The sequence below is a fragment of the Magnolia sinica genome, chromosome 2 (assembly GCF_029962835.1).
Source record: "Magnolia sinica isolate HGM2019 chromosome 2, MsV1, whole genome shotgun sequence".
In the NCBI taxonomy this organism is placed as follows: domain Eukaryota; kingdom Viridiplantae; phylum Streptophyta; class Magnoliopsida; order Magnoliales; family Magnoliaceae; genus Magnolia; species Magnolia sinica.
In genome coordinates, this window is record NC_080574.1 from 39,617,377 (window position 1) to 39,643,942 (window position 26,566).

Consider the following 26,566-nt stretch of genomic DNA (forward strand, 5'->3'; position numbering starts at 1 on the left):
TCAAAAATTAAAAATGCTCACCGAATCGAACATGTGGGATATATCAGCACTACCTTGCGTTTCATATCGCACAGGTGGGATATAAGATATATCGTGGGATATATCGGCCGATATCATTGATATTTAAAACATTGCGTACGAATAGGGCCGTCCGAATGTACGGTCAGCCAATTCCCTCCATTTTCCTCCCTTTCTTCAATCCATCTTCCTATCCTATAAACCCTTAGCCTAAAACCCTAATCCCTAATTCCCTATGAAACCCTAATCCCCCAATTCCCTACGAAACCCTAAATCATTAATTCCCAAATCCTAGATCTCCCATTTTCCCCAAAATTTTCAAACCACTTAAAACCCTAACCCTAGAATTGTGCAAATCTGCCCATTGAATTAGAATCATACCTATGCTAACGTGAGAGTTCCAGTCTTGCATTAGGCCTTAGATTTTTATGCTTGTGTGGGATTGTGATTTAACGTAAATCTGAATTTTATTATCTGTTTGGTATTCTTTTAATCATGGTAGAATGGCATGTTATTATATTTGACTTACTTTGATTAATCCGTTAAAAATCTCCTGCTTCCAAATGGTTAGATCACATGTCCCGCATCAGGCTCCATCATGGGATGAACCATGGCTTGATCTCTTCATTAGCAGATGATCCTAGCCAGCATACTTAACATGCTTGTTTGGCATTGTATGCCTTAAGACCTTAACTTCTTCCAAATCCCCCTCGAGAGTAATGTGCAATAGTTGTTGTAAAGTGCAAAGTTGGGCATTGAACATGTTCACATGAGTGGTGTTTCATAAACACCGATGGCTCCCTGCCGTTCTTTTCAGCAGACTACCTGAGGATGTACTTTCCACTACTCGTCCAATGATGGCATACATGTGTCCACCGGTGCCAACTTGAGTGCATGTGTTTACTTGATACGTGGAACTCCATCTGCATCTATGTGACTCGTGCTCAACGGTATGTCTGGAGTGGCAACTACTCCTTCATGACCCTCAGTTTGCTTGCTGTTTAGGGTGTGCTTTTTTTACTCGAGCTGGGGATTAGTACTGGGTGGGACCATGCTGGCATTGGAGTGTTGTTACTGTGAGCCTCTGCCATGATCGGTTCTAGAGCCTAGTTAAGAGAGGAAGGTTGATGTCTAGTGGGAAACAAACTGTAAAACTTTTTCCAATCTGCCATTTAAAAGCCAACCTCGACTTGTTAGGAGAAAATCTAGGATGATGATGATCATCATCATATGATCCTAGTAAGTAGATACTTGAGACCAATGGTGTACACACTTAACAGGGTCAGAATCGGAAGTCATGATCATTAGATGGGGAGAATTTGGCTATCTCATAGCCAACATTTGACCTACATGAACAATTTGGATCATCACAAGTAACCCTCATATATACAACTTGCTGGGCCAAACAAAAGCTAGATTGAGCATCGTGCATTTCCTGACGTGATAAAATGCAACATCATCCCAGTTGAACAATCATCCCACAAATGAGGTTTCTCCATAAGGATCCACCATCTAAATAGAACCAACAGATATGGCTATCAACCTCTAGAAGGTTAAGAGCCACAAATGGACAAATGCAATAACTTTCACAAAATTTATGCAATTGCAACTTGTACATGGACACCTGTCAAAGCCTGACACGGCCTCCCTGCCAAAGCAAAATACGTCTTTACATAGATATTAGCTTGTCTACATGTGACAGGAATGCTAGTTTTCTAATAAGCTTATTCTTGATATTTTTAAATGGGAGATCCTTGTCAGAGAACACAACCATTTCCACTCCTTCAGACAGACTTGTTCCGATTACTGCCAATTGGAATCAACACTAGGCCAATGGAAACTGGAGCGCGTAATACTGCTTGCCTTCTTTCATTTCAGCCTGTTGATGGAAACCTCTAATAAACTACACCCAGTGGCAATTGCACAAGTCTGTCCAAGCCCAGGTAAAGGAGGGTTGATCTAAGGTGGCCGGCTAATCATTGAACGTTTGCCAAGCTAACACAAAAATAAACCAACCCCAAATTGCTGGGACAAGGTTATGATGATGCTGATGATGAGGATGAGCATCCAGACCAGATAAACAGAAGATAAGACTAAATTATCATACTAGATGTGCTGCGGTATCTGACACGCTGACACATGCCTGACATGGAATTTCTAACAAAATCAAGCACCCTTGTCAGGTGGGACCAAAACACATGCATGGAGCAGATGGTGAATATGGTAGCAAGAACCTAACATTAAATTGGAAAACACATGCAAAAGAAATTAAATCAGAAGGTAAAAAGGAAGACTTTTGTTAAGCCTTGAAAACAACTATTTTTTTCATATATATAACAAGAGAATCTGCACTAATGGAGGAACCAAGCATTAAAATAATCTACTAAAGCATCATGATCTGGCCAGAGATAAGAGCAGAAGGATAATCTCTAACAGAAACCAACCAAGGTTACAGGTTGGTTATGATAAACAAGTACTTTTATATGTGCAACATTCCAACACAATACCAATACTGCCACCAGACAAATGCAGGTTAGGTTTCGACTCTCTTCTTCTTCTTCTTTCCTCCAAATAATTCTAGTGAAAATCATAAACATAGCTAGCAAGATTTTATAGCAGTTATCATTATGATATCTTGAGATTTGTATTTTCCTATCAACACCATGCCTATATCCTCCTTCATTACCAGTACCACCAGCCACTAATCATGGGTTTGTTTGCATTATTTTATATCAAGACAAAGTCTCTTTATTGGTGTTTCCCTGAATAGGTGAAAGGGAGCTTTTATGACTTCTACTCATGCTCACAACCTACAAAGGGAAAATTAAATCATAACCAACTCCGTGTATCCTTTTCCCTTACTAATTATCCTTCCTACCCCTTTTAATTAAATATGCTTCTGAAAAGTTGTGTAGTGACCACATCGTGGAAATTTTATCTTTTCAAGAAGCCTTTTTGCAGAGATACTCTTTGCACACTCGGGGGCACTGTAGAGCACACACATTGAATATGATGTCTCAGTACAACCCTTAGTGATGCATCAAAACTGGTGAAGTTTTGTGCAGTGCATCTAGCAACTTGCAGTGAGTATCCTGATGCTTACATAGAATTCATCATCATCATCACAGCCTTGCTCAAGCTATCTGGGGTCGGGTATGCATATATACATATTATTATGTATGCCTCTCAAGAAAAAAAAAAAGACCCCACACGCACACACACATAATTTGTATGCGTATAGAGATAAATAGTAAGAGGAAGGGACTAAAAAGAATTAGCTCAACCTTTTAAAATTGGGTCAACTCGTTAGGTCTCCAGCAAGGTGTTCCATATCCGTTACGATGCCGCCATAAAGGCCAATACGTATTGGTAACGGCCGTGACCGTAACACAATACGGGGGTGAAATAGGGCAGTTTGTTTTTTGGGGTTGAATCAAACATTATGGGGGCCGTAACGACTGTTACAAGGCATGGCAACCGTTACTCCCGTAATGGTTTTAAAAAATGACCACTTTTTTCTATTTAAATCCATTCCCACCCCCACCCTCCGGAATTTTTCACTTTTCTCATTCCAAAAACTCTCGTAGATCATTCTACAGCAAATTTTGACAACTCTTACCATAGTTTTTATTTTAGGATTAAAACTATAAATTAAAGCGATTTGAGCGAATAGAAGCTCCGAGGGCCATTTTTTCCAAAAGAAAAAAAACTTTGAAGAAAAAAAAGGTGGTATTTATGCCTTTTCTATTTCCGATTTCTAATTCTACTGCTTGATTGTGATGTATAAATAGGGGTGTACTGATTGTGATGTATAAATAGGGGTGTACACGAACCGAGCTAGCTCAGTTAGCTCGCTCGACTCGACTCGAAAAAGCTCGATTCGACTCGATTCGAAGCTGAGTTTGAGCCAAGTCGAGTTGATTTTTTGAGCTCGAAAATGAATTCGAGCTGAGTTCGAGCATGCCCCAGCTCAACTCAGCTTGAATCGAATCCAGCTCGAATCGAACCAGTTTGGTGACTCGATTACTTTGCCATTGATGTTGCTCACCAATTGTTTGATAAAATGACTCAACGAAATGTGGTTGATGGTAAGGAAGGTATGTACATGAAACAAATACCCTTTTTCTCTTAGTTTTTCTTGGTTTTTATGCTGCTTAGAAGGTGTTTGATAAAATACCTATAAAATCATTGCCTCTGTTTGTAAACAGTGAGATTTTGAAGTTGCAATTCAGGTGTTTGTGGAAATCCCTCAATGGCGAACTCGGCTCGATCTTGGCTCGAACTCAGCCCGAGCTGGCCCAAGTTGCTGACTGAACCGAGCCGAGCTGGCCAGTCAGGCTCAAGGACCGAGCCGACCCGAGTTAAAGCTGAGGTTAGCCAGTGGCCAAGCCGAGCCGAGCTGAGGCCAGCTCGACTCGGTTCAACTTAATGTACACCCCTATGCATAAACATTAGAGACATAACCATGTTCATTAATTCACTAGACATCCAAATACAACACTCTCACCAAAGGGTGGACCGTTACACTACCATAAACGTTCAAAAAAAAAAAAAAGACTACATATTTGGAGTATTTACATTATTCTGCATTTCTAGATATTTTTCCAGAATTTTTTAGGCAAAATTATAAAAAAAATAATAATAATAATAAATAAAAATAAAAAAAATTTAACCTTACGGGAGTTGTAGTGGGCATTACGCCTCTATATCGTCCATAATAGCCGATACCCGTATCGGTAATGGTGGTAACCATTACAACCACTGTTACCAATACAGAATACCTTGGTCATAAGTCTAGCCCAAATCTGGTAGTGTCGAACCCGAGTCAATGTATCCGAGTATCACCCAACTACAACAAGTCTCAACAACATTTTCTCAACAAATATAATGTTATGATGTATCTGACAAAGAGTGAGCCCCTTAAACTGCCAGTTAGTAAATACACTGATGCAAGACAATTAACCACTTGCTCTAAAAGCTCGAACTGTTAGAGTATGGCGAATTAATCCCTTTATCTCATTGCTCAGGCCTCACATCTCATGGGTTAGGACTTCAGCCGAACCCCCTTCGTGGGCCCCAAATCACATAGGCCGCCCACCCCGAGTACGTCCCCGCATACCATGGGCTACCCCACTTGAGCCCAATGTGAAATGCACATTAATCACCCCTGGTAAGGAGTCTCGAACACGAGACCTCCCCCGTGGGCCCCAAATCACATGGGTTACCCACCCCGAGTGTGCGCCTGCGTCCAACAGGCGACCTCACTCAAGCACAGTGTGAAAATGCCCCTGCATCATACACACATGCATTGACCAGGATTAGCTCTTCAATTGATTAAGTTTTCATACAACAGAAGCATGACATGGTTCAAATTGTACAATTTAAACACCCCTAAAGCAAAACGAAAGTAATATATTTTTAAAAAATGAAAAGAAAAGAAGAAGCAACAATTAACTCACAAGTTCCTGCATCTTAGTTCGGTAGAATTCAAGCTTCTCTTTAGAATCCATAATCTCATTCTTCAATTCATCCACCTGATAACAAAATGTCATATTCAGTTAGATCAATCCATGTATTCTAAGGAAAACTAACAAAGTAGCCGGTCCAAAGGTGAAACTTGGAAAAGAACAGTAATGAAGCATATGATAGAACCTATATGCTAAGAATTTAAAAACTTAGCATACAAAAGTATTTAACTATTAAGACATAATATATGACTGACAATCCTGCTTTTTCATCAATAAGTAGATGATCCTTCTTTTTCTTTTGGCAGGCTATAAACCTTGTACATTCAAATGCGGAACACTCACAAGGATATCAATTGGTGACATTTCCATTGATTATAATTTTCAAGTTGGAAGAAAGATAAACGGAAAGGAAGAACTTTTTTCCTTTTTTCTTTTTTTCTTTTTGGTTTTAGAGGTAAAAGAGAGAACAGTGAAGAAATATTTTGGTTCATATCTTTGAGTATTAAAATGTTTAGCATTCAAAAATAATGGTAAATAATAATTGCAGGTTTGTAGATTAAGAGTAAAGAAGAGAAGAGAGAGAGAGAGAGAGAGAGAGAGAGAGAGAGAGAGAGAGAGAGAGAGAGTTGGGAGAAGAAAGAGAGTATTAGAGTTGGACGCCCCCTCTCTTCCATTTATATTATTCAATAAAAATGAATATGACAAAAATACCCACTAAATCCTAAACCAGCATTCTAATCCAATATAAACAATAAATATAAAAGAGAGGCTAGGTAGGCCACATAGAAGTATGGCCCACATCCACATCCACATCCATTAGGTGTTGTACAGCCCACATACTCATGCGTTAACACCCCCCTTCGGGCTAGAGCATATAGATGTTATCGATGCCAAGTTTGGAGTACGTGTGTAGACTGACTATGAGGACAAGCCTTGGTGAACACATCTGCAAGTTAATCCTAAGACCAAACATAGAGTAAAGATTTCACCACTAGAGACCTTCTTATAAAGTAACAACCAACCTCAATATGTTTAGTTTTTTCATGATAGACTGCATTGTTTGCAATGTGGGATGTTCCTTGATTATCGCAAAATAACCACATAGGAAGATTAACCGCAAACCAAAATTCCTACAACAATTCTTCATCCACATTAACTTACAAATAGTACGAGTCATAGCTATATATTTTGCTTCAGCGCTTGATCAGCCCATAAGACTTTGCTTCTCACTCTTCCATATTACTAGATTTCCTCCCACAAATATGCAAAGTACCCAATGATAGATCACCCATCTACCAAAGAATCTACAAAGTCTGCATCAGAGTACCATATGATGAGAAGATGATTGTTCCATTTGTACATAATTCCTTGGCCTGGTGCTCTTTTAAGATACCACAGAATCCGAACAATTGCATTCACGTGAATTACCTTTAGTGAACTCATAAACTTACTCACCACACTCATAACATAAGATACATAGTCGAGTGATAGTTAAATAGATGAGTTTACTAACCAATCTTTTACACCTCTCTCGATCTTCAAATACATCTCATTGATCACCAACAAATTTGTGATTAGGTTTCATTAGTGTATCAATTGGCTTTAGTACCCAAAAGACCCATATCTATGAGCAAATCCAAAAAGTATTTCCATTGAAACAAATAAATTCCTTCCTTCTATCTAGCAACTTCTATCCCGAGAAAGTATCAAAGATGACCCAGGTCTTTTGTGAGAAAAATGCCTTTAAAAATACTTCTCAGCACCTCAATCCCCTTATCGTCACTTCTTGTAGCAACAATATCATCAACATATGCCACTAACACAAAAACAAAATGATCTGCATGACTTTAAACAAAACCATAATTCAACACAAATTTACTAACTTTGTCAAACCATGCATGTGGTGACTACTTCAGCCCATAAATCACATTTCTTAGTTTACACACCTTGTATGACTTCGCCTGAGCAACAAATTCAAGTGGTTGCTTCATATAGACCTCTATGAGATCACCATGAAGAAAGGCATTTTTAACGTTCAGTTGGAAGAGGGGCTAGCCATGATTGACAACCACAAAAAAGTTAATTTGAATAGAGTTCAACTTGGCAACAAGAGAGAATGTTTCAATATAGTCAACACCAACGGTCTAAGAATACCCCTTAGCAACAAAGTGATCCTTCAAATGTTAAATCATACCATTAGGGTGAAACTTAATGGCGTGCACTCACCTACAACCAACATCACATTTACCAACTGATAGACTGGTGAGCTCCCAAGTGTTATTCTAATGAAGACAGTCATTTCCTGTTCCATTGTCTGCTTCCACCCCTAATGTTACAATACTTCCTCATATGACATGGGAATAGAATGAGTAGACAAGGATAGAACAAATCCATGAAAAATGGGAGACAAGCATTGAAAGGAGACATATTTGGAGATAGGATGATCGGTACACGCACGTTTACCTTTCCTCAAGGCAATATGAACATTAGACATATCCGGAAAAGTCACTAGATCACTAAGCTCAGAAGAAGATATGGTGGATGACACATCATTATTAGCCACACTATCTACCTTATTTTGTCACAAGTAGACTTTCAATTAAGGAACAGTGGGAATGGAAGAGTCGACAGAGGTAGAAGATTGGACTATGCCTTCTTCAACCGCAACAAATATAAGCACAACTTCCACATCAAGAGATTTACCGTCTTTCACGAAGAACAGAGTTGACTCAAAAAATCTAACATCTACACACATATCATCTTCGAAGTGAACAACAATAACGATGATAACTCTGTGTTTGGAGTACTCAAGGAAAATACATTTAATGGCTCTAGGATCTAATTTATGATTGCCCAACCTCAATTGATGAATAGAACATACACATCAAAAAACTTTGGGAGGCAAAGGAAACAACGGAGTATATGGGAGTAAAACTTCATGAAGTGATTTACCCATTAAAATAGTTGAAGGCATTCAATTTATTTAAAAAAAAAACAAAACAAAAAAACCATAAATACTGCATCTCCCAAAAAATTTTAGGAACATTCATATGAATTAATAAAGCATGAGTCCCCACAAGCACTAACGATTTTTCTGTTCTGCAAAAACCATTTTGTTATGGGGTGTGAGCACACGATGTTTGATGCAATATACCTATTTCAGAAAAATACAGACTAAAGGATTAAGACATTTTACTTGGCATTAACTAAATGAAACATAGACCCTTTTAAGTTAAATTGGTTTTGTACTTCCATAAGAAAAGCCTTAAAATTTGAGACCAATTCGCATTTCTCTTTCATTAAATAAATCCAAGTCATTCACAAAAAATAATCAACAAATGTAACAAACTACTTATATCCTAGCCTGTTTAAAATTTTAACCCGTCCCTAAACATGTGAATAAAATAAAGAAAAAGAACTAAAATACGCTTTTCCACACATAATGGAAAAGCAACACAATGATGTTTATTCAACTCACACTTCATACTCTAAAACTAACACGGATAACAAGGAAGGAATCACTTTTGAGAATCTTCAAGGATACATGACCGAGACAACAGTGCCACTGATAAGGAGAAATGTTCTTCTATATTGCTATGCCAACAACTTCACAACCAAGATAGTACAACCCATCATTGTTCATGTCCTCCATCAATTTTCTTCTTCTTTTTTATCCTTGAAAACACAATGTGAAAGATAGAAAGTCACCAAGCAGTTAAGAGATTTGTGAGCTTACTATCAGATAGAAGACTTAAAGGAAATTTAAGGCCATAAACAACAGAAGATAATGAAATGGAAAAACTTGGATGAACAATAACCATTCTACATACTTTGGACTAGGTGTCATCTGCCGAGGTAACAAATGAATTCATTAATGTTGTATTGATTGAGGAAAATGCATTAGATTTACTTGTCATATGGTCAAATGCTCCATAGTTGATGAACTATGGAGCAGGAAAGGTGAATCCTTAATAGGCCATACCCGACGTCACAAATGTAAACATAAGAGCGGAAGTAGCAGCAAAAATAGCAGGAATTTGAACAAGCTGATTCTGTAGACTTTTCACCAACATGGAAGGCTTCTCTTTAGTAAGTGTAACCATCTCTCTAAACATGCATGGTTGTTGCTTTATAGAAGTGGGACTAACCAGATGAGACCCACTACTCTCTTTTATGTGAGATACCTAATTAGCTCATTTACCTTTTCATGAAAGTGCCAACATTTTGCAACCGAATAATTCGTAAGCCCACAATGGGTGCACTTCCTAGGTCCATGACCGACTTCACCACAACCACTTTAATTACTTCTGCCATCACGAGTCTGTAACCACCACCTCTGCCTCATCCAATAAAAGATACAAGAGCAAAGCTATCATTGGCTCCACTTATAGAACCAAGGATACATGTTGGAGGCAAGCATATACCTTGTTTAAAGATAGTACATCCTTACTACTCAAAATCTATGCACAAACTGGCTCATACTCAGGCTTTAAACTAGATAAAAACTCCACTCGAAACTCCTAATGTTGCCAACATTGCTTTTTCACATCCATCTTCTATATCCCTTTAAGTTTCGAATAATATTCACCCAAGGATTTAACTCCTTGTTAAAATCTAAATATCTCTTCAAACAGCCCGTGCATGCCAAAGATGTTGTTAGATGAACGCATCTCTTGAAATGCATCCCACGCTCCCTTTGTAATATCCAAAAACATTACGTTTATACTGATAGATGGCTCCATACTATTCCACAACCATGTCACAATTTAAACATTCTCTTGGATCCATTGAGCATATGTACAAGCATTCCCATCGGGCTTCTCCGTGGTCAAATATTTTAATTTTCCCTTGGCCATTAAAAACACTTGAATGGACTCAAACCACTAGAGATAGTTTGTTCTATTTAATTTAACAGAGGTTATCTAGACCCCTAGGAAATCATATGGATTTATGAACCCAGTTTTCAAATCACTTTTCACCTCCATGAGAACAAGTAAAAGAAGAATACTTCCACACTTGCACAAACATGGGCTAACTTATCACAATTGACAAACACCTCACTTGCACGCTTCACAAAATGCACACACCACACTTGGAGAGAGCAATCAGCCCACACATCCACACTTTCCAACCGACCACAGGGTATGATGATCATGAACACGACATCCAACGAGAGCAACCAGCCCACACACTTCAAATAACCACACAAGAGGTGATGATCACATAAACCTTATTTGCCTTCTCATGCACAGGCCATTACAAAGGCCCGGCACAAAAGAAGAAGAAGAAGAAAACCTAGGTTTCTTAGAGAAGTCTCTGCACAATCGATGAGAAAGTCCAAGAAGAGAAGAAGAAGAAAGAGAATGTAGAAAAGAGCAAAAGATGGATTAAATCAACAGCAAAGCTGCGTGATACCATGTAGGTTTGTAGATTAAGAGTAAAAGAAGAGACGAAAGAACAGAGGGAGAGAGAGAGAGTTAGGAGAAGAAAGAAAGAATATTAGGATTGGGTGTCCCCCCCTCTCCTCTTTATATTATTCAATAAAAAAGTGAACATGACATAAATACCCTTAAGCAACACAAGCAAAAATACTTATTAAGTCCTAAACCAGCATCCTAATCCAATATAAACAATAAATATAAAAGTGAAAGCGAGAGAGAGAGAGAGAGAGAGAGAGAGAGAGAGAGAGAGAGAGGCTAGGTGGGCCACAACTGTACGACCCACATCCTTGTGCGTTAACCATAATAAACACTTGGCATTCAAGCAAACAAAATATCTAAGAACAATCATAATTCATGAAATTGTGCCACAAAAAGACCCTTTATGGAAAAAAAGAAAAACATAGTTTAGTTTGCATGCAAAATGCCAATGAGAAATTATAACTAATTTAAAACAAAAACAGAATAAATAGCAGTCTCCATCGCAAGAAAGTAATCAGGCAATCTGGATTAACTTTTAAACTGAAATTCCCAATTTGGTTATAGGCATGAATAGAAGGAACAAAAAAATCAAAGATAAGAGAGAGAGAGAGAGAGAGAGAGAGAGAGAGAGAGAACAATTGCAACAACAAAAGAAATGATCAAATGGGTTGTACAAACACATGCATGTCACCAAAAAATCGGAAATGGACAAACCACCCACACACAGGAACAAACAATAGCTAACCATTGTTTTCTATAGTGTAGTCCACATGATGAGTTTGTTGTTCTCATTTTCTGCTCCATCTTCATGATGGAGCCAACCTTCTGGACAGATTGGATGTCATAAACACTTGACAGGTTGGCAATAATCCAATACTTGGTAAGTAACTTTGTAGTCCAACAAGTTGTATTTGAACCCTCATGTGTGTGTTGGTGGGTACATGTCGCTAGTAAAGAAGAATCCACATTGGTGAAGGATCAAAAAGAGGAGGTGATCCAATTAGTAACAACTGAGAAAACAGTAGGGTTCAATCCTGTAGCTCGATGGTAGGATGCCTATGCTTTAACACTGAAGTTTCGGGTAAGAGCCCAGCTTACATATGTGAACTCGAGAAAATTGAGAAACTGTAGACCACCTCGTACTACTTGAGTCTTAGATATTGGAATTCACAAAATATCAAAATGAGAAATTTATTTTTTACTACAGATGCATGAACACACTGTAAGATATTAACTCCACAAAAAAAAATGGTCGTGAGTCAATTGGTATTGCCTTCTTATCTGCCTCATTTGCTTCGTGAAAGTTGGAATCCATTGCACTCTGCTCCTCCTTACCGAGTTGGTTCACAAGGTTCCTCTCCAATACGGGCACTCTCGATTTTTGTGGCATGAGTTGTGCCGCACCATCCATATGCGGGATGGGACCTTGCATAGGTGGCCTCAATCCAGCTGCAGGCATTACTGACCGTGTTCCAGGGACTCCTACCTGTGACAAGCCTATCATAAAAGAACAAGAAACCGATCAAGCAAACATAGATCAAAATCAGAAGTCAAGAATGAGAAAAACCAACCCTGAGAAATAAATACAAATAGTAAAAAGTATTAAGAAAGAGTTCCTCTATGAGTGGGAGGGGTTCCTTGAGTTTTTGAATATTGTGTGGGTAATGGCGGGGACAATAGAAGAGCTCCTCTTAGCTAGGCATGGAGGACAGGTTGGGAAACAAGGTAGGATTGTTTGGCGGTTCGTCTTCATGGCAGTTCTTTGGGCTATTCAGGGGGGAAGGAATGATCGGTGTTTTCATAATATAAGCATGTCAGTGTTGGAGAAGATTAGGAGGGTTAAGCTTGAGGTGTTGGGATGGGCCTCATGCTTGAAGGGTTGTGATACGTGGACGTTGTATAGTATGTTTCGGTTGTGGCTTTGCACCAGCTTTGGTGCACCTTCTTTAATAACATTCCATTATCTTTCAAAAAAAAAAAAAAAAAAACGTATTATGAAAGTTTAAAAAGATGGCCGCAAATTCCCTTTAAAATTGCATTAGGGGTGTAAAACCTCTTTTGAGCCAAACAAGTGTTTTTTATGTGCATTTGGACACACTTTGCCCCCATTTCACCATCCCACTGACAAAATAGGAGCTAAAATGGCAACTCAACGAAAACCAATCCAATTGGTTCTCGTGGAGTTGTCCGAAAATGCAGGCCTACAACCCCCTTTTGCAACCCCCCCAATCTTTTGAGCAAGTGTGTCCAAATGGGCCCTTAGACGCAAATATCAGCAAAGAACTATGTCCGCTGTAAGAGTACCAGGAGTAGGCTGCCAAGCTGCTCCGCCATATGCAGGTGTTGTTTGTTGCCCAGCGGTGGGCAACGATGTCGCATTAAACCTGAGACTGTTTGGGAGCACCGTTGGAAGAGGACGCCCTTCTCGGTACCGCTCCATCAAATAGAGTGCAGTACAGAACTCTCTCAGCGAAAGCATGCTATCATTATCCTGGTCGGATAAGTCCCAGACCTGCTTTAAGACCTCTGACCAATGCAGACAAATAGCACAGTGAGCATAACACAATTGGATAATAAAATGATCATTGCAATAACCTACACATATGAGATGAGCTCCACCCTACAAAAAATATTCTTCAAGAAAAAAAAAAGATGTGCAGGTTCAAACAACACCCAAAAACACAAAAAGGAAACATAAACACTAAACAACAAAAGTAACAATAGAGACTATGATGCAGGACAATTAGCCACTTATTCCAAAAGTTCGAACTGATAGAGCATGGCAAATTAATCCCTTTATCTCATAGCCCAGGCCCCAAATCCATGGGTTAGGTCCTTGGTCGAACCCTCCTTGTGAGCCCCAAATCCATGGGTTTCGCATCACACAAGCCACCGCCTCACACGGGCCCCAAATCCATGGGTTCCATGGGCCGCCCACCCTGAGTGTGCCCCTACATCCCACAGGCCACCCCACTCGAGCCCGATGTGAAAATGCCCCCGCATTAATCACCCCCAGTGAGGAGTTTTGAACATGAGACCTCCCGCTCTTATACCAATTTGATGCAGGACAATTAAACACTTACTTTAAAAGCTCAAACTGATAGGGCATGGCGAATTAATCCCTTTATCTCATAGCCCAAGCCCCAAATCCATGGGTTAGGTCCTTGGCTGAACCCTCCTCGTGGGCTCTAAATCCATGGGTTTCGCCTCACACGAGCCACCCACCTCACGCGGGGCTCCAAATTCATGGGTTCCGCGGGCCACCCATCCCGAGTGTGCCCCTGCACCCCACGGGCCACCCCACTCGAGCCCGGTGTGAAAATACCCCCGCATTAGACTAGTTCAAGCACAGATTACAACATCACACAGTTATTGCCTAGCTTTCTATTTATAAATTTGACAAGAGAAATACCATGGGCCCATGGCTCCTTGGGAGATTAAAGTTCAGTCCTACACTCCCCTCACTTTCTGATGTGTGTGCAACTTCCGGATAATTCATATGTTGGGCCCAAAGTTTGTGGAATGGCTCAAGAATCAGGCCAGTCCAGTCATCAGGTGGGCCACACATGTACAAAAACAAATAGGAATGACCAGAGATGCATATTTATCATACTCGTATGGCCCACATGATGGCTGGGCTGACTTGCATTCATGCCATGGCACATTCACGGTGGACCCACCAGATGAACAGCCTGGATCTTGCACAAATGTGCCACATTGGCACATGCAGAGAAAGCTAGAAATTGATTCATTTTGGTTTTTTTGAAAATGAAAAAAGCAGTTAGAAGATCAAATTTTATCAATTCATTTATTACTCAAGGAAGAGCAAAGGCCTGCATCTTTGTGTACAGCAATACCTACCTCTGGGCAGTCTCCAACTTAGGAAAAGATTCCGTGCCTGTTCACCCGTAATTTTACCATCTTTGTCTGTGTCCACCGCCACAAATACCTTAGTATATTTCTGAATATCGGATTGAGTCATCCTTGGCCACGGATGTTGTGATTCACTAGAAGCAGATGCAGCAGCTCCGACTGAAACACCCGCTGCAGCTAATGCTGAAGTACCCTGATTTGAATTGACTTGGTTCTGTTTAACCACTGAAGAAGTCTGCTGAAGCTGACTACTACTAGTCGTCACTGCCAATGCTTGAAAAGGATCAACCTGGGCCTGCTTAACTGTAGATTGAGGCGTGGTAGTTACTGGGACAATGGCAGATGAGTTAGGTGTCGTAGTCGCAGAAAAACTCAATGCAGGAACATCTTGCTTCGGTTGAGAAAGAGATGCAGAAAACACATCCCCTCCAAAAACTGTGTCAGAAGAAAACCCATTTCCAGAGACGGACAGCATTTTTGAATCCTTGACCACCGGTTGGAGTGATGATAAAACTGTATCTTGTGGTTTTAAGCCAGCAGGTGTTAGCATGGTTGGTGTTTGTGGTCTAGGTTGAAATGAAGGAGTCATGCCTGATGCTAAGCCAAATCCATCTTGGACCATAGAGTGAGTAGGCCCTCTATTAGGAACTCCTGCAGTTGGTCCAGATGAAGATCCCAGTCCAAACCTATCCTGTGTCAGAGAGGGAGGAGTAACCCCTCTAGTGGGAGCTTGTGAAGCTGCATCCATTGAAGTTCCAGCTGGCCTTGCACCAAACCAATCGTTTGGGAGACTGGATGGTAAGTTTGGATTTGCAAGATGAGGGCCCACTACATTACCTGCACCAGGGAATCCTTGACCGGCAGCACCCTGCATTGGAAGTGCAGGTGTAGCTTTAGGTGGCCTCATGAACTGGTTGTCTGGGGAAGGAAAATTTTGCTGGTTCATACCCGCACTTGGAAGTCCTTGTGGCCCTCTGAAGCCAAGATTTTGAGATGCTGTTGGTGGTACTGCACTTCTCTGAGGGGAAGGCGACGCCACTGGATTCAACTGAGTTGCAGGCACAGCCGTGGAACTTATCTGAGGAGCTGGGATTTTTGCAGCAGCTGGACCATATAATGCAGCCTTCACAATATCTGGTGTGAGTTCTCGACCACTCTGTGCTACCGTTACCAGTTTCAGCGCATTATAGAACTCTGTCCGACCAAGGAAACCGATCCGGTTCTGATCAGCATGCATCCATATCTGCAGGCAAGCAGAATAGTATTTTGATTAATAGAGTAAAAAGAAATTGTAAGCTGGAGTCAGTAAAATAGCCCACTCTTGGTCAGAGATATGAACAATAGGTTTTTACATGCATGGAAAAAAAATCCATACTGCGGTTTTCATTAATTGCTTGTATACAGGCAACAATTCCAAAATTAATATCCAGATTCCTTCCAAGTGATAAGGAACCCAGCATAGAAATAAAGTACAATAACTATATTACTGAAGTTTTAAAAACTACAAGAGCAGACAAAAAGTGACGTGGGCCCATGGCACACTGTAGGGCCCAGCACGTGCTGATTTTAGACCGTTTGTGGCAAGATTTAGGTCCTAAATGTCCAAGATCGCATATGCCATTTGTGGAAGATAGGGAGGCTGATGTGGATGATATGATTGAAGATTTTGGGGGTATCTAGTAGATTTTTTTTTTCACTATTTTAGGCTAAATCTTTATTAGTGGGTTTTTTAATTATCTTCAATAAATTATAGATAGAGTTGAAATCAATCTAATAGTTGGATAGCTGGGGGATTTTCATTAAAGATTAGTTTTGTAGGGGTGGCCTGGGCATTCCACATTTGTTTGAGTTGTGAGTTTTCGAACAGTAAGAAAAGAAGTTTGAATATCAATACAGTTATTTCTCCCACTCTACTCTAAAATTGCTTGTGACTATATACATGTTCTTTTTAAATTGTTTCTTCTCTCTCTCTCTCTCTCTCTCTCTCTCTCTCTCTCTCTCTCTCTCTCTCTTTTCTTTTTTTCTTTTTTTTTTCTTTCTTTTTTTTTTTTTGCGATTTGGGCATCGAGATCTCATTAACTGCATAACCCAATTGCACCAAAAAGGCTCAAAGATGTTGTGTAAAATATTCCCGTTTCTTTTCCTTCTCTTTAATAATCAATGTAAACACCATCACGACTATATGGCAAGTTGATGAAGGACAATTAACCACTTTATCTACAAGCTCGAACTGATAGAGTATGGCGAATTAATCCATTTATCTCATAACTCAGGCCCTAAATCCATGGGTTAGGTCCTCGGCCGAACCCTCCTCGTGGGCCCTGAATCCACAGGTTCCGCGTCACATGAGCCACTTGCCTCACACGGGCCCCAAATCCATGGGTTTTGCGAACCGCCCACCCCGAGTGTGCCCTGCAGCCTCCGCCCCATCTAGTGACGAGCTTTCTTTACTGTCACTAGATGGGGCAGCTACGTGAACTGACGGACTCTGACGGGCCTTATCGTATTATATGAGGGCCCACGAGGGAGGAGGGGTCGGCCGAAGACCTAACCCGTGGGATGTGGGGCCTGGGCTATGAGATAAATGGATTAATTTACCACGCTCCATCAGTTTAAACTTTTAGAGCAAGTGGTTAGTTGTCCTGCATCAAAGTGGTATCAGAGTAGAAGGTCTCATATTCAAGACTCCTCGCTGGGGGTGATTAATGTAGAGTGGCCCTTGTGAGGCAGGCCCCACCCGTGTAGGGCAGGTGGCTCGTGTGAAGGCAAAACCCATATGTGTGAGGCGGGTGACTTGTGTGAGGCGGAACCCATGTGATGTGAGGCCCACGAGGGAGGTTCAGCCAAGGACCTAACCCATAGGATGTGAGGCCTGGGTTATGAGATAAAGAGATTGATTCACTATGCTCTATCACTTCGAGCTTTTAAAGCAAGTGGTTAGTTGCCCTACATCAGTATGGCTTATATCAGCTACAAGGATTCAGGTCCGTGCAATGTGCAAATGTAATGCAGGGGCATTTTCACATCGGGCTCGAGTGGGGTGGCCTATGTTAAGTGGGGGCACACTCGAGGTGGGTGACCCATGTAATGCATGACTCATATGAAGTGGGGCCCACGAGCGGGTTCGGCCAAAGACCTGACCTAGGCTATGAGATAAAGGGGTTGATTTGCCACGCTCTATTAGTTTGAGCTTTTAGAGCGAGTGGTTAGTTGTTTTACGTTAAAAGTGATATTAAAGTGAGAGGTATCATGTTTGAGACTCCTCACCAAGGGTGATTAATGCAGGAGCATTTTTACACTGGACTCAAGTGGGGTGGCCTGTGTGAAGGGGGGGCACACTCGGGGTGGGTGGCTCGTGTGAGGCGGGTGGCTCATGTGAGGTGGGACCCATGTGAACTGGAGCCCACGAGGGGGTTTGGCCGAGGGCCTGACTTGGGCTATGATATAAAGGGATTGATTCGCCACGCTCTATCAATTTGAACTTTTAAAGCAAATAGTTAGTTGTCCTGCTTCAAAATGTAATCAAAAGTGAATGTTGGTAAAGAAATTTGATGAATTTCTATTAGTTTTAATGGGTTAATGGGTCTCTTAAGGTTATCTTCTCTTAGTACGATTTTGCCCATTTTAATCTTCAAAAAAATGTCCATTTTAGCCCAGAAGATTGTGCATCAGCTTTTGTGCCCATTTTTTACCACACTGAGGTGAGGATACCAGTGGCTGACAGTGCAACATTCCACACCACCTGAAGGGTGATGCTCCTAACTGCTAACCCCAGAATGAGCCCAATGTACATCCAACCATAGGATATTTGAAACTTGGATCCAGATCACCACATATCATCAATTTGCTCACAGTTATAACTTCCATAAACACAGAAATGGATGGAGAAACACCAAAGATAGCAAGCATTGATCAATTAGCACACCGCTAGGCTAATAATCTTGCAAATCAGTTTTGTCATGATCAATGACGAGGCAAAGAATTTATGTCAACGCACTAGATTATGCACGTAAATTCTAAAGCTCAAGTCTACAGTAGATATTGGAGGTGCGAAAGAAATCAAGGAGATAAAAAGGAGAGAGAGAAAAGGAGGTATACAAAGAACAATTTGAAGCTGTATGACCAATGGATAGTGAAGAAAAAAATACAAAAGAGAACTCCAAACAAAACGAAGCAAAACGGGCACATTGACTGCACAAAGTAAGATCCCAACATCCAGCAACCATACCTTTTCCTTTATAAATGACAAAGATTTTGTAAAAGACATAAGAATATACAGAGATAAAGAAAAAGAACAAAACCAACAACAAGGGACCCTGTCATCACTCCTCCAGCAAATAACCACACAATTTAGAGTACGATTGTGTGTGTTAGTGCTTCATTTGAAAGAAGTTCGTAACTTCAATAGTCGAGATATTGACCAACAGACACCAAGAATTGTGCCGGTAAGGATTGATTTGGTGCAAGTTGAAGGTTATAAAAGGGCAAGGGAAAGGCCCACAAGGACATAGGTTGGTGTAGTAAGAAAAGACTTGATGACCTATGGTCTCACTGAAGTTATGGCCCTTGATAGAGTGACATTGCGGAACAGGATTCATGTAGCTGACCCAAATTAGTTGGATGAGGCTTAGATAATGATGACGATGATGATGAGTCAAGGTATTGAGCAGGGACAGGTGGCAGGCCAAGAACATGCATGCCTGCTTGTGCAAAGCATGAGATCCATCAAAGAACTATAAAATTGGAATAAAATCTAGCATTTCAAGTCCCCGACTGAAAAATGGAAATTAAAGTAATGAACCATGAAATTTAAATCACCGGTTGCAAGTTCAGATTCAAGCATGTCCACTCCATTGTCATTGGAATGATCTATGACATGTATAACTTCTAAATAGAGCTAGCAGCAAGAATGGTGCTCCTACTCCCGTTACTGCTTCCTAGGCTTTCACACTAACTGAAATTTGAGAACAGCAGCTCGCATACTCACAAGCTTGTACCAAGTCACACTTCATCCAACTGTGTTTTCTTCTCAGTCGAAATATAATAACTAGTTCAAGCTACAGTTAGAAGCTTAGTTTCATAAGATGCTGCTCCCTCTTTCCACTTCTACACTTCCTCTCTACCCTGGATCTGAATCAACTGACGTCCATGATAATGCTTCATGGTGCAACTAAGATTAAGACTTTGAAATTGGATCTCTGTGCCCATTCCATACCAGCGATTTCTCATGGATATCAGCTACAAGCTACAGAAAACCAATGTTGAACTGTACATGCAGGAGAGTCGACAAGCATCCATCCTAAAACAATCCCCACTCCAGCATGATGATAATGCCAACAGATCTCACTTTGTTCAGGACAAATTCATTTCTTCATGTGTTTGGTGTAAATTTTAGACGATTAGACTAGGAGGATTATAATTTACTAGAAATAGGAATTGCATTCCACATACATCACCATTTCTTGGTCGGATGAAAGAGACGGTCAGTGATCTGGAATTGGATCTCACATCCAAAAGGAAGATCTCTGATTCTACCCTTACAAGGAAAAACACATGTTCTATCGGATGAAAGAGACGGTCAGTGATCTGGAATTGGATCTCACATCCAAAAGGAAGATCTCTGATTCTACCCTTACAAGGAAAAACACATGTTCTAGTTTCCCAAGTTCAAGCCATCTCTCCGTGACAAACATTTCCTATGGAATTTTTTCAATTTCGTTAAGTGTCCCCAATAATAACAATAATTTCAGTAAAAGCGTTAAAAAAATAAATAAATAAAAATAAATAAATAATAAAAAGCAAGCAAGCAATTCAAGAAGCATTTTCGCAAAATACAGACAATTAACTCGACCGATTACAGTTTCTACTCATCAAAATATCCAATTTCATAGGAATTCAAGGAAATTGTCAGAAAAAGGCAGGATCCCGAAAAGATTTCCGGCAACCGAAGACACCCATATAATCAAAACGAGAGAATTCCAAGAAACGAGCAATGAAACTACCTGTGCGAGGATCTGCTTTGGCAAATTCGATCCTTGAAAGAATGCAACCGCTTCCGCACCACTAATCCTCCCATCATGATCCAAATCCGCCCTCCGAAAATATGTGTCGAAGACCTCCATGTTCGCCATTTGCGCAGCTAAGAAGCAATGGAATTCGCTGAAATTCGTAGATCAGACCATGAAATCAACGCAAAATCAGAGAAAGGGAAGGACCCAGGTGATCCCAGTCGACGAAAACGAGATTTGAAAAAGGGCCCAGGAATCAACGGATGGGAAAGAAGGAGACAAGGGTTTAGAAGATCTGGGTGAGGGGGGAACGGCTGGAGAAACGGAGAAATGGGTTTTTTCGGGAGGATCGAAAGATTCGTGGGTTTTCTATGGTCGGATCGAGGACGGCCGACATTACAGATTGGAGGAAGGAGATTTCCCACGCATTTGAGGGGTTTGTTGGAATTCGAGGCTTTCTCTTCTGGTGGAAGGACAACCTTCGATACTCTGGCAGAGTGTGATGTATGATGCTCAGGCACTTAGAAACTGGCATTGCACGTGTAGCACACAATTAATTCGATATAAACCGTCCAAAACATGGGTCCCATTTTAGATGTAATTTGTACAAAATTTAGCCTTATTTGATTATCTGACCATCGGATTGGTGGACATTTATTGGACGGTTAAAAATGAATGGCTTTAACTCAAAGAACAAGTGTCCACGAATCAGAGGTTAGGATTGTTCAACCAATCTGATCCTGGGAGATTGACTTAGAGATGGTGGGTTCCACAATTTAATCCGTTTAACTTGAGTTTATGTATGCCACGTGTATTATTTCTGAGTGCATGTGTATCAGGCATCGTACTCTTCTGGAGTATAAAACCCCCCATTGCAAATGGCAAATGCGTTGGTTGCAGATCGCTCTCCTCTCTCTCGATCGAGGACAGTAAACTGAAGACGAATTTGGAATCTGGTATTTTTTGGGAAGAACGCTACCCTGCCATGGCCCCCACATGTGCAGGCCAACACGTGTGGTGTTTTCTAATCCCGCACGTTCCTGAACATTGTTGCATGTGTGGTACATGTGAGCCGTCCGTAAGGTGGGTACCACTGTGCAGATAACCTCGCGCAAAAATCACCTTGGTAGTACCGCCTGGACGCGGACTTCTTGCGCAAGGATGGTGGGTGGGGCCTACTGCAACGTATGTGAGAAATCCATTCCGTCCATCCGTTTTGAGAGCTCAATTTAGAACGTGCAATCGAAAATTAGGTGGAGAAAAAACTCAATGGGTCACACGAGAGGAAAAATTGGGGAATGAAATTCCTACGGTTGAGACCTTCCTAGGCTCCAACCTGATGTTTATATGCTATCCAAACCGTTTATAAAGTCATTCTTAATGGGATGAAGTGAAAACACTAAAAACATAGCCTGATACAAGAGTTTTATAGCCATGAGAATGCTTCAACGGTTCTTACTAAATATCCACTGTTTCCTCTCGTGTGGCACATTTGAGGGTTGGATACACTTAATTTTCGTTCTTCGATCCTAAATTGAGCTCTAAATTAGGATGGACTGGGTGGATTTCTCAAAAACATAGAGGTGGGCCCCACCGGCATCCTTGCACAGGAACTTCTGGCGAAAGGGCTTTAGCAGGAAATCCGCATCCGTACTGCTTGATGTTTTGTGCCAGGTCATCTGGGAAACGGATTGGCTACTCCCGCTGACACCAGCCCATGGCTGGTGATCGGTGCTCTATGGACCCATGTATGTATTTCATTCGTTATGTTCATCCAATTTTTAAGATCCTTTCAGTGAATTATTCCAAAAATTAAGGTATATAAATCTCAGGTGTACCACACCACATGAAAACATTAGTGACTGGATATCCATCATTAAAATCCTCCTAAGGCCCACTGTACTGTTTATTTGACATCCAATCTATTTATTAGGTCATACAGACTTAGATGAAGGGGGAAAACAAAAATCATCTCGATCCAAAACTTTTATGGCCTCAAAAATATTTTTAATCGTTGATGCTCATTCAATACTATTTCCTATAATGTGGTCCATTTAAGATTGGGATATTCCTCATTTTTGGTATCATGCCGTAAAATGATCTTTAAAAATAGATGGATGGCATGGATGAAACACATACATCATGGGGGGCCCACAGAGCACCGACCACCAGCCATTGGCCGGTGTTAGGGGGAGTAGCCAATTCGTTCCTGTCATATGTAGATCTGGATCACCTTATGCATGGCTCGGATCTCCCACAAATGAGTGGGCCACCTTTTGCTTGTGGCACGTGTGCAGGGGGTAAAGGTATCTTGTGAATGGTGCTCCAAATCTGACAAGAGGTTGGTTTATTGAAGTCTTAACTCTTACCTTGTAATAAAATTGAACTACATAAAAATTGATTTGAAATGGAAGATTTCTAGCTAACATACCTTGGTCATTGATGTCAACTAATCCTAACCTGGCTTGAATCAGGTTCCCATCGTCACGTGAAATGCGTGGCCCACCAGGAAATCTCTCCAAAGATGTGTTGGATTAGATCCCAATATAGAGTAAACCTTAATTATAACATGCATAAACGATCTGGTGATAACATGGGCGCGATTGGGTTGGGACCCAGGAACCAGCTAGAAATGGATTGCCTACTCCCTTCCACTAGCTCGGTGGCTGATCGTCAATGCTCTTTGGGCCCTACCATGATGTATGTGTTTCATCCATGCCGTTCATCCATTTTTATAGATCATTTTAGGGCTTCGTCCCAAAATTGAGAGGTATATAAATCTTAGGTGGACCACATTAGAGGAAAACAATGGTGATTGGATATCTACCATTAAAATCCTTCTAAGGCCCACTGTACTGTTTATTTGACATCCAAAATGTTAACTAGATCATACAAGCCTACAAGAAGGGAAAAAACAAAGATTAGCTTGATCCAAAACTTTTATGGCCCCATAAAATTTTTAACGATCCACGTTCATTCAACTTTATTTCCTTAAACGTGGTCCATTAAGATTGGGATATAACTCATTTTTTATTACATACCATAAAATGATCTATCAAAATACATGGACAGCATGGATGAAATACATACATCATGGTGGGCCCACAGGGCACCAACCACCAGCCAGTGGTGGGTGGCAGGGGAGCAGCCAATCCGTTTCCGAACCAGCTACCTGAGTGGTACCCTGTTTGGTGGGCCCCAACTTGATGGACATCTTAGATACGGCGGGGTCCACCTTTTTGCCAACTCATCTTATGGCATGAGCTCGAAAATAACTAGATAGGACCACACCATAGGAACGGTGAATGACCATTGAAACCTTCTTTTAAGGTCATGCTTGTTTATCTTCAGGTTAGATGACAAATAAACATTAGTGTTTGAGGAGCATTGTTTCGTGTGGTGTGGTCCACCGGAGATATGCATCTGCTTCATTTTTAGGCTCATGTTATAAAATGAATTTAAAAAACAGATTAACAGCATAGATACACAGTGCATGTAACGAGGTGGGTCCCATGGTCAGGGTACCACCCACATTGCTGGCTCTGGGTCCCACCCAAGTATATGCCTTACATCCATCCTATCCGTCTATTTTGAAAGCTCATTTTGAGACATGAATCAAATCTCATGTGGACCATACCAAAGGAAGCAGTTGTGATTGAATCCCCATCGTTAAACACTTTATAAAGTCAGAGGATGTTTATTTGCCATCCAACATGTTGACAATATTACATAGACCTGTATGAAGAGAGCACGCAAATATTAATTTGATCACAAACTTTTGTGGTTCAAAATAAGTTCTTAATAGTTGAATACCACTCTTTCCTATATTTGGTTAACCTAAGGTTTGGATTTACTTTATTTTTTAGTATCATGTCCTAAGATGAGCTTTCCAAACATATGAATATGGATATAAGGCACACTCATCACAATAGGGCCCATTGCTGAGATCCTACCCACATAGATTCTGGTGGATTGGGTAGTTAATCGGGGGACATAGCCATAGCCATAGCCAGAGAGGGGACGGTGCTATTAGGGGGAAGCGGATTGGCTGGTGTACCAGACACCATTTATATAGTTGGTGGATTGTTGTCAGCAAGTTCTGTGGATCAAATTATGAAGTATGTGTTATATCCAAATTGTCCATCTATTTGGCGAGCTTATCTTAAGGCTTGAGCCAAAAAGTAAGATAGATCTAAAGGTCAATTAGACCTCATTGCAAAAAAAAACGGTGGGGGATTGAACCTTTACCATTGAAACCCTTTAAGGGGTCACAGAAGTTTCAGATTAGTACGAATTTTTTTTTCCTCTTCATCTATATATTTTTAACCTTATTAACAGATTAGATGAAAAATAAACGTTATGTTGGGCCCACGAATTTTTTAACGGCGAAAATCATTATCCTCACTGCTATTTTTGGTATGGTCCATTTGAGCTTTCAATATGATTATTTCTTTTTTTTTTCTAATGGTTTAAAATGATCTCTAAAAATAGATGAACGGTATAAATATAAATACATCATTGTGGGGCCCATGTCACTTTGATCTCATTTGAATCGTTTGTACACTTTGATCTCATTTGAATCATCCGTACAACTTGCAGCTTCGAGGTGCATCCGTACTCATCTATGCTAAATAAAATTTCAACGTACAGAAATAAAAATTAAATCAAAATAAATCATTGATCTCAATAGCAGTAGTATTGGGGGAGGGGTGAATATGACTATGCCAAATAAAATTTCAACGTACAAAAATAAAAATTAAATCAGAATAAATCACTGATCTTAATAACAGTAGTATTAAGAAATTGATTCAAACTTTGTTTATAAGACAGCCTTACACCAAAAATTAAATCAGAATAAATCAGTGATCTCAATAGCAGTAGTATTGAAAAATTGATTCAAACTTTGTTCATAAGACAGCCTTACACCAAAAATAAAGTTTTAAGTAGGACAACCTGATTTCATGAACGTAGTAAGGATCAAGATCACAAACTAAGTAACGTACAGAAATAAAAATTAAATCAGAATAAATCACTGATCTCAATAGCAGTAGTGTTGAGAAATTGATTCAAACTTTGTTCATAGGACAACCTTACACCAAAAACAAAGTTTTAGGTAGGACAACCTGATTTCATGAATGTAGTAAGGATCAAGATCACAAACTAAGCAAGAGACAGAAGAGAGCTATCTATTATAAGCATTCGCCACACAAACATAAATAAATTACAAACATTTACCACATATACAAAAATTTAAACCATTCACCACAAACACCAGAAGTTATAGTGGTTTAGTGTGTACACTAACCATTCTCAAACAGCCACACCTACTTCGCTCCCAATAATCACAACCCACGTGATATCGGCGTTCACTAATAATTAAGGATTTCATATGTTCACCTTAAAACCTATACAATTGTGTTTTTGGATGTGCTATCACAAACAAAACCCTATGCTGAGATTTTCTAGTTATCTCAGTCAAAACTAATACATGTGATTTTCTGGATATCTCAAAGAAACTAAAAAAAATATTACAAAATGATACTTATCTTCTTCTTTGAAGACGTTTTTGATGTAGCCCGTGGAACCGCCTCGTTTGATGTAGAAAGCTCAATGTGCAGTAATACAATCAAGGGTTTTAGATTCTAAATTGATTTTTATAACGCCCTGAAAATCGGGAGTCAAGTAGAAATCCAACTCCCGAGTTTCAACGCATCACTTATGCAACATATTTAATGATGATTAAATGTTGTCTGTATTAGTGCATAAAACATGAATAAGA

General features: G+C 40.3%; 1 protein-coding gene across 1 annotated transcript in view; it reads right to left on the reverse strand.

Annotated features, from left to right (window-relative positions):
- Positions 1 to 21,265, reverse strand: part of LOC131237000 (uncharacterized) — a 52,619-nt gene extending 31,354 nt beyond the window's left edge. The window contains exons 1-5 of the mRNA XM_058234601.1: positions 20,782 to 21,265; positions 14,768 to 16,022; positions 13,211 to 13,432; positions 12,180 to 12,403; positions 5,478 to 5,552 (exon numbers count right to left, since the gene is read on the reverse strand). Of these exons, the coding sequence (XP_058090584.1) occupies positions 5,478 to 5,552; positions 12,180 to 12,403; positions 13,211 to 13,432; positions 14,768 to 16,022; positions 20,782 to 20,910 (1,905 nt within the window). The 5' untranslated portion in view covers positions 20,911 to 21,265. The remainder of the gene's footprint in view (positions 1 to 5,477; positions 5,553 to 12,179; positions 12,404 to 13,210; positions 13,433 to 14,767; positions 16,023 to 20,781) is intronic.
- Between the last annotated feature and the right edge of the window lie 5,301 nt (positions 21,266 to 26,566).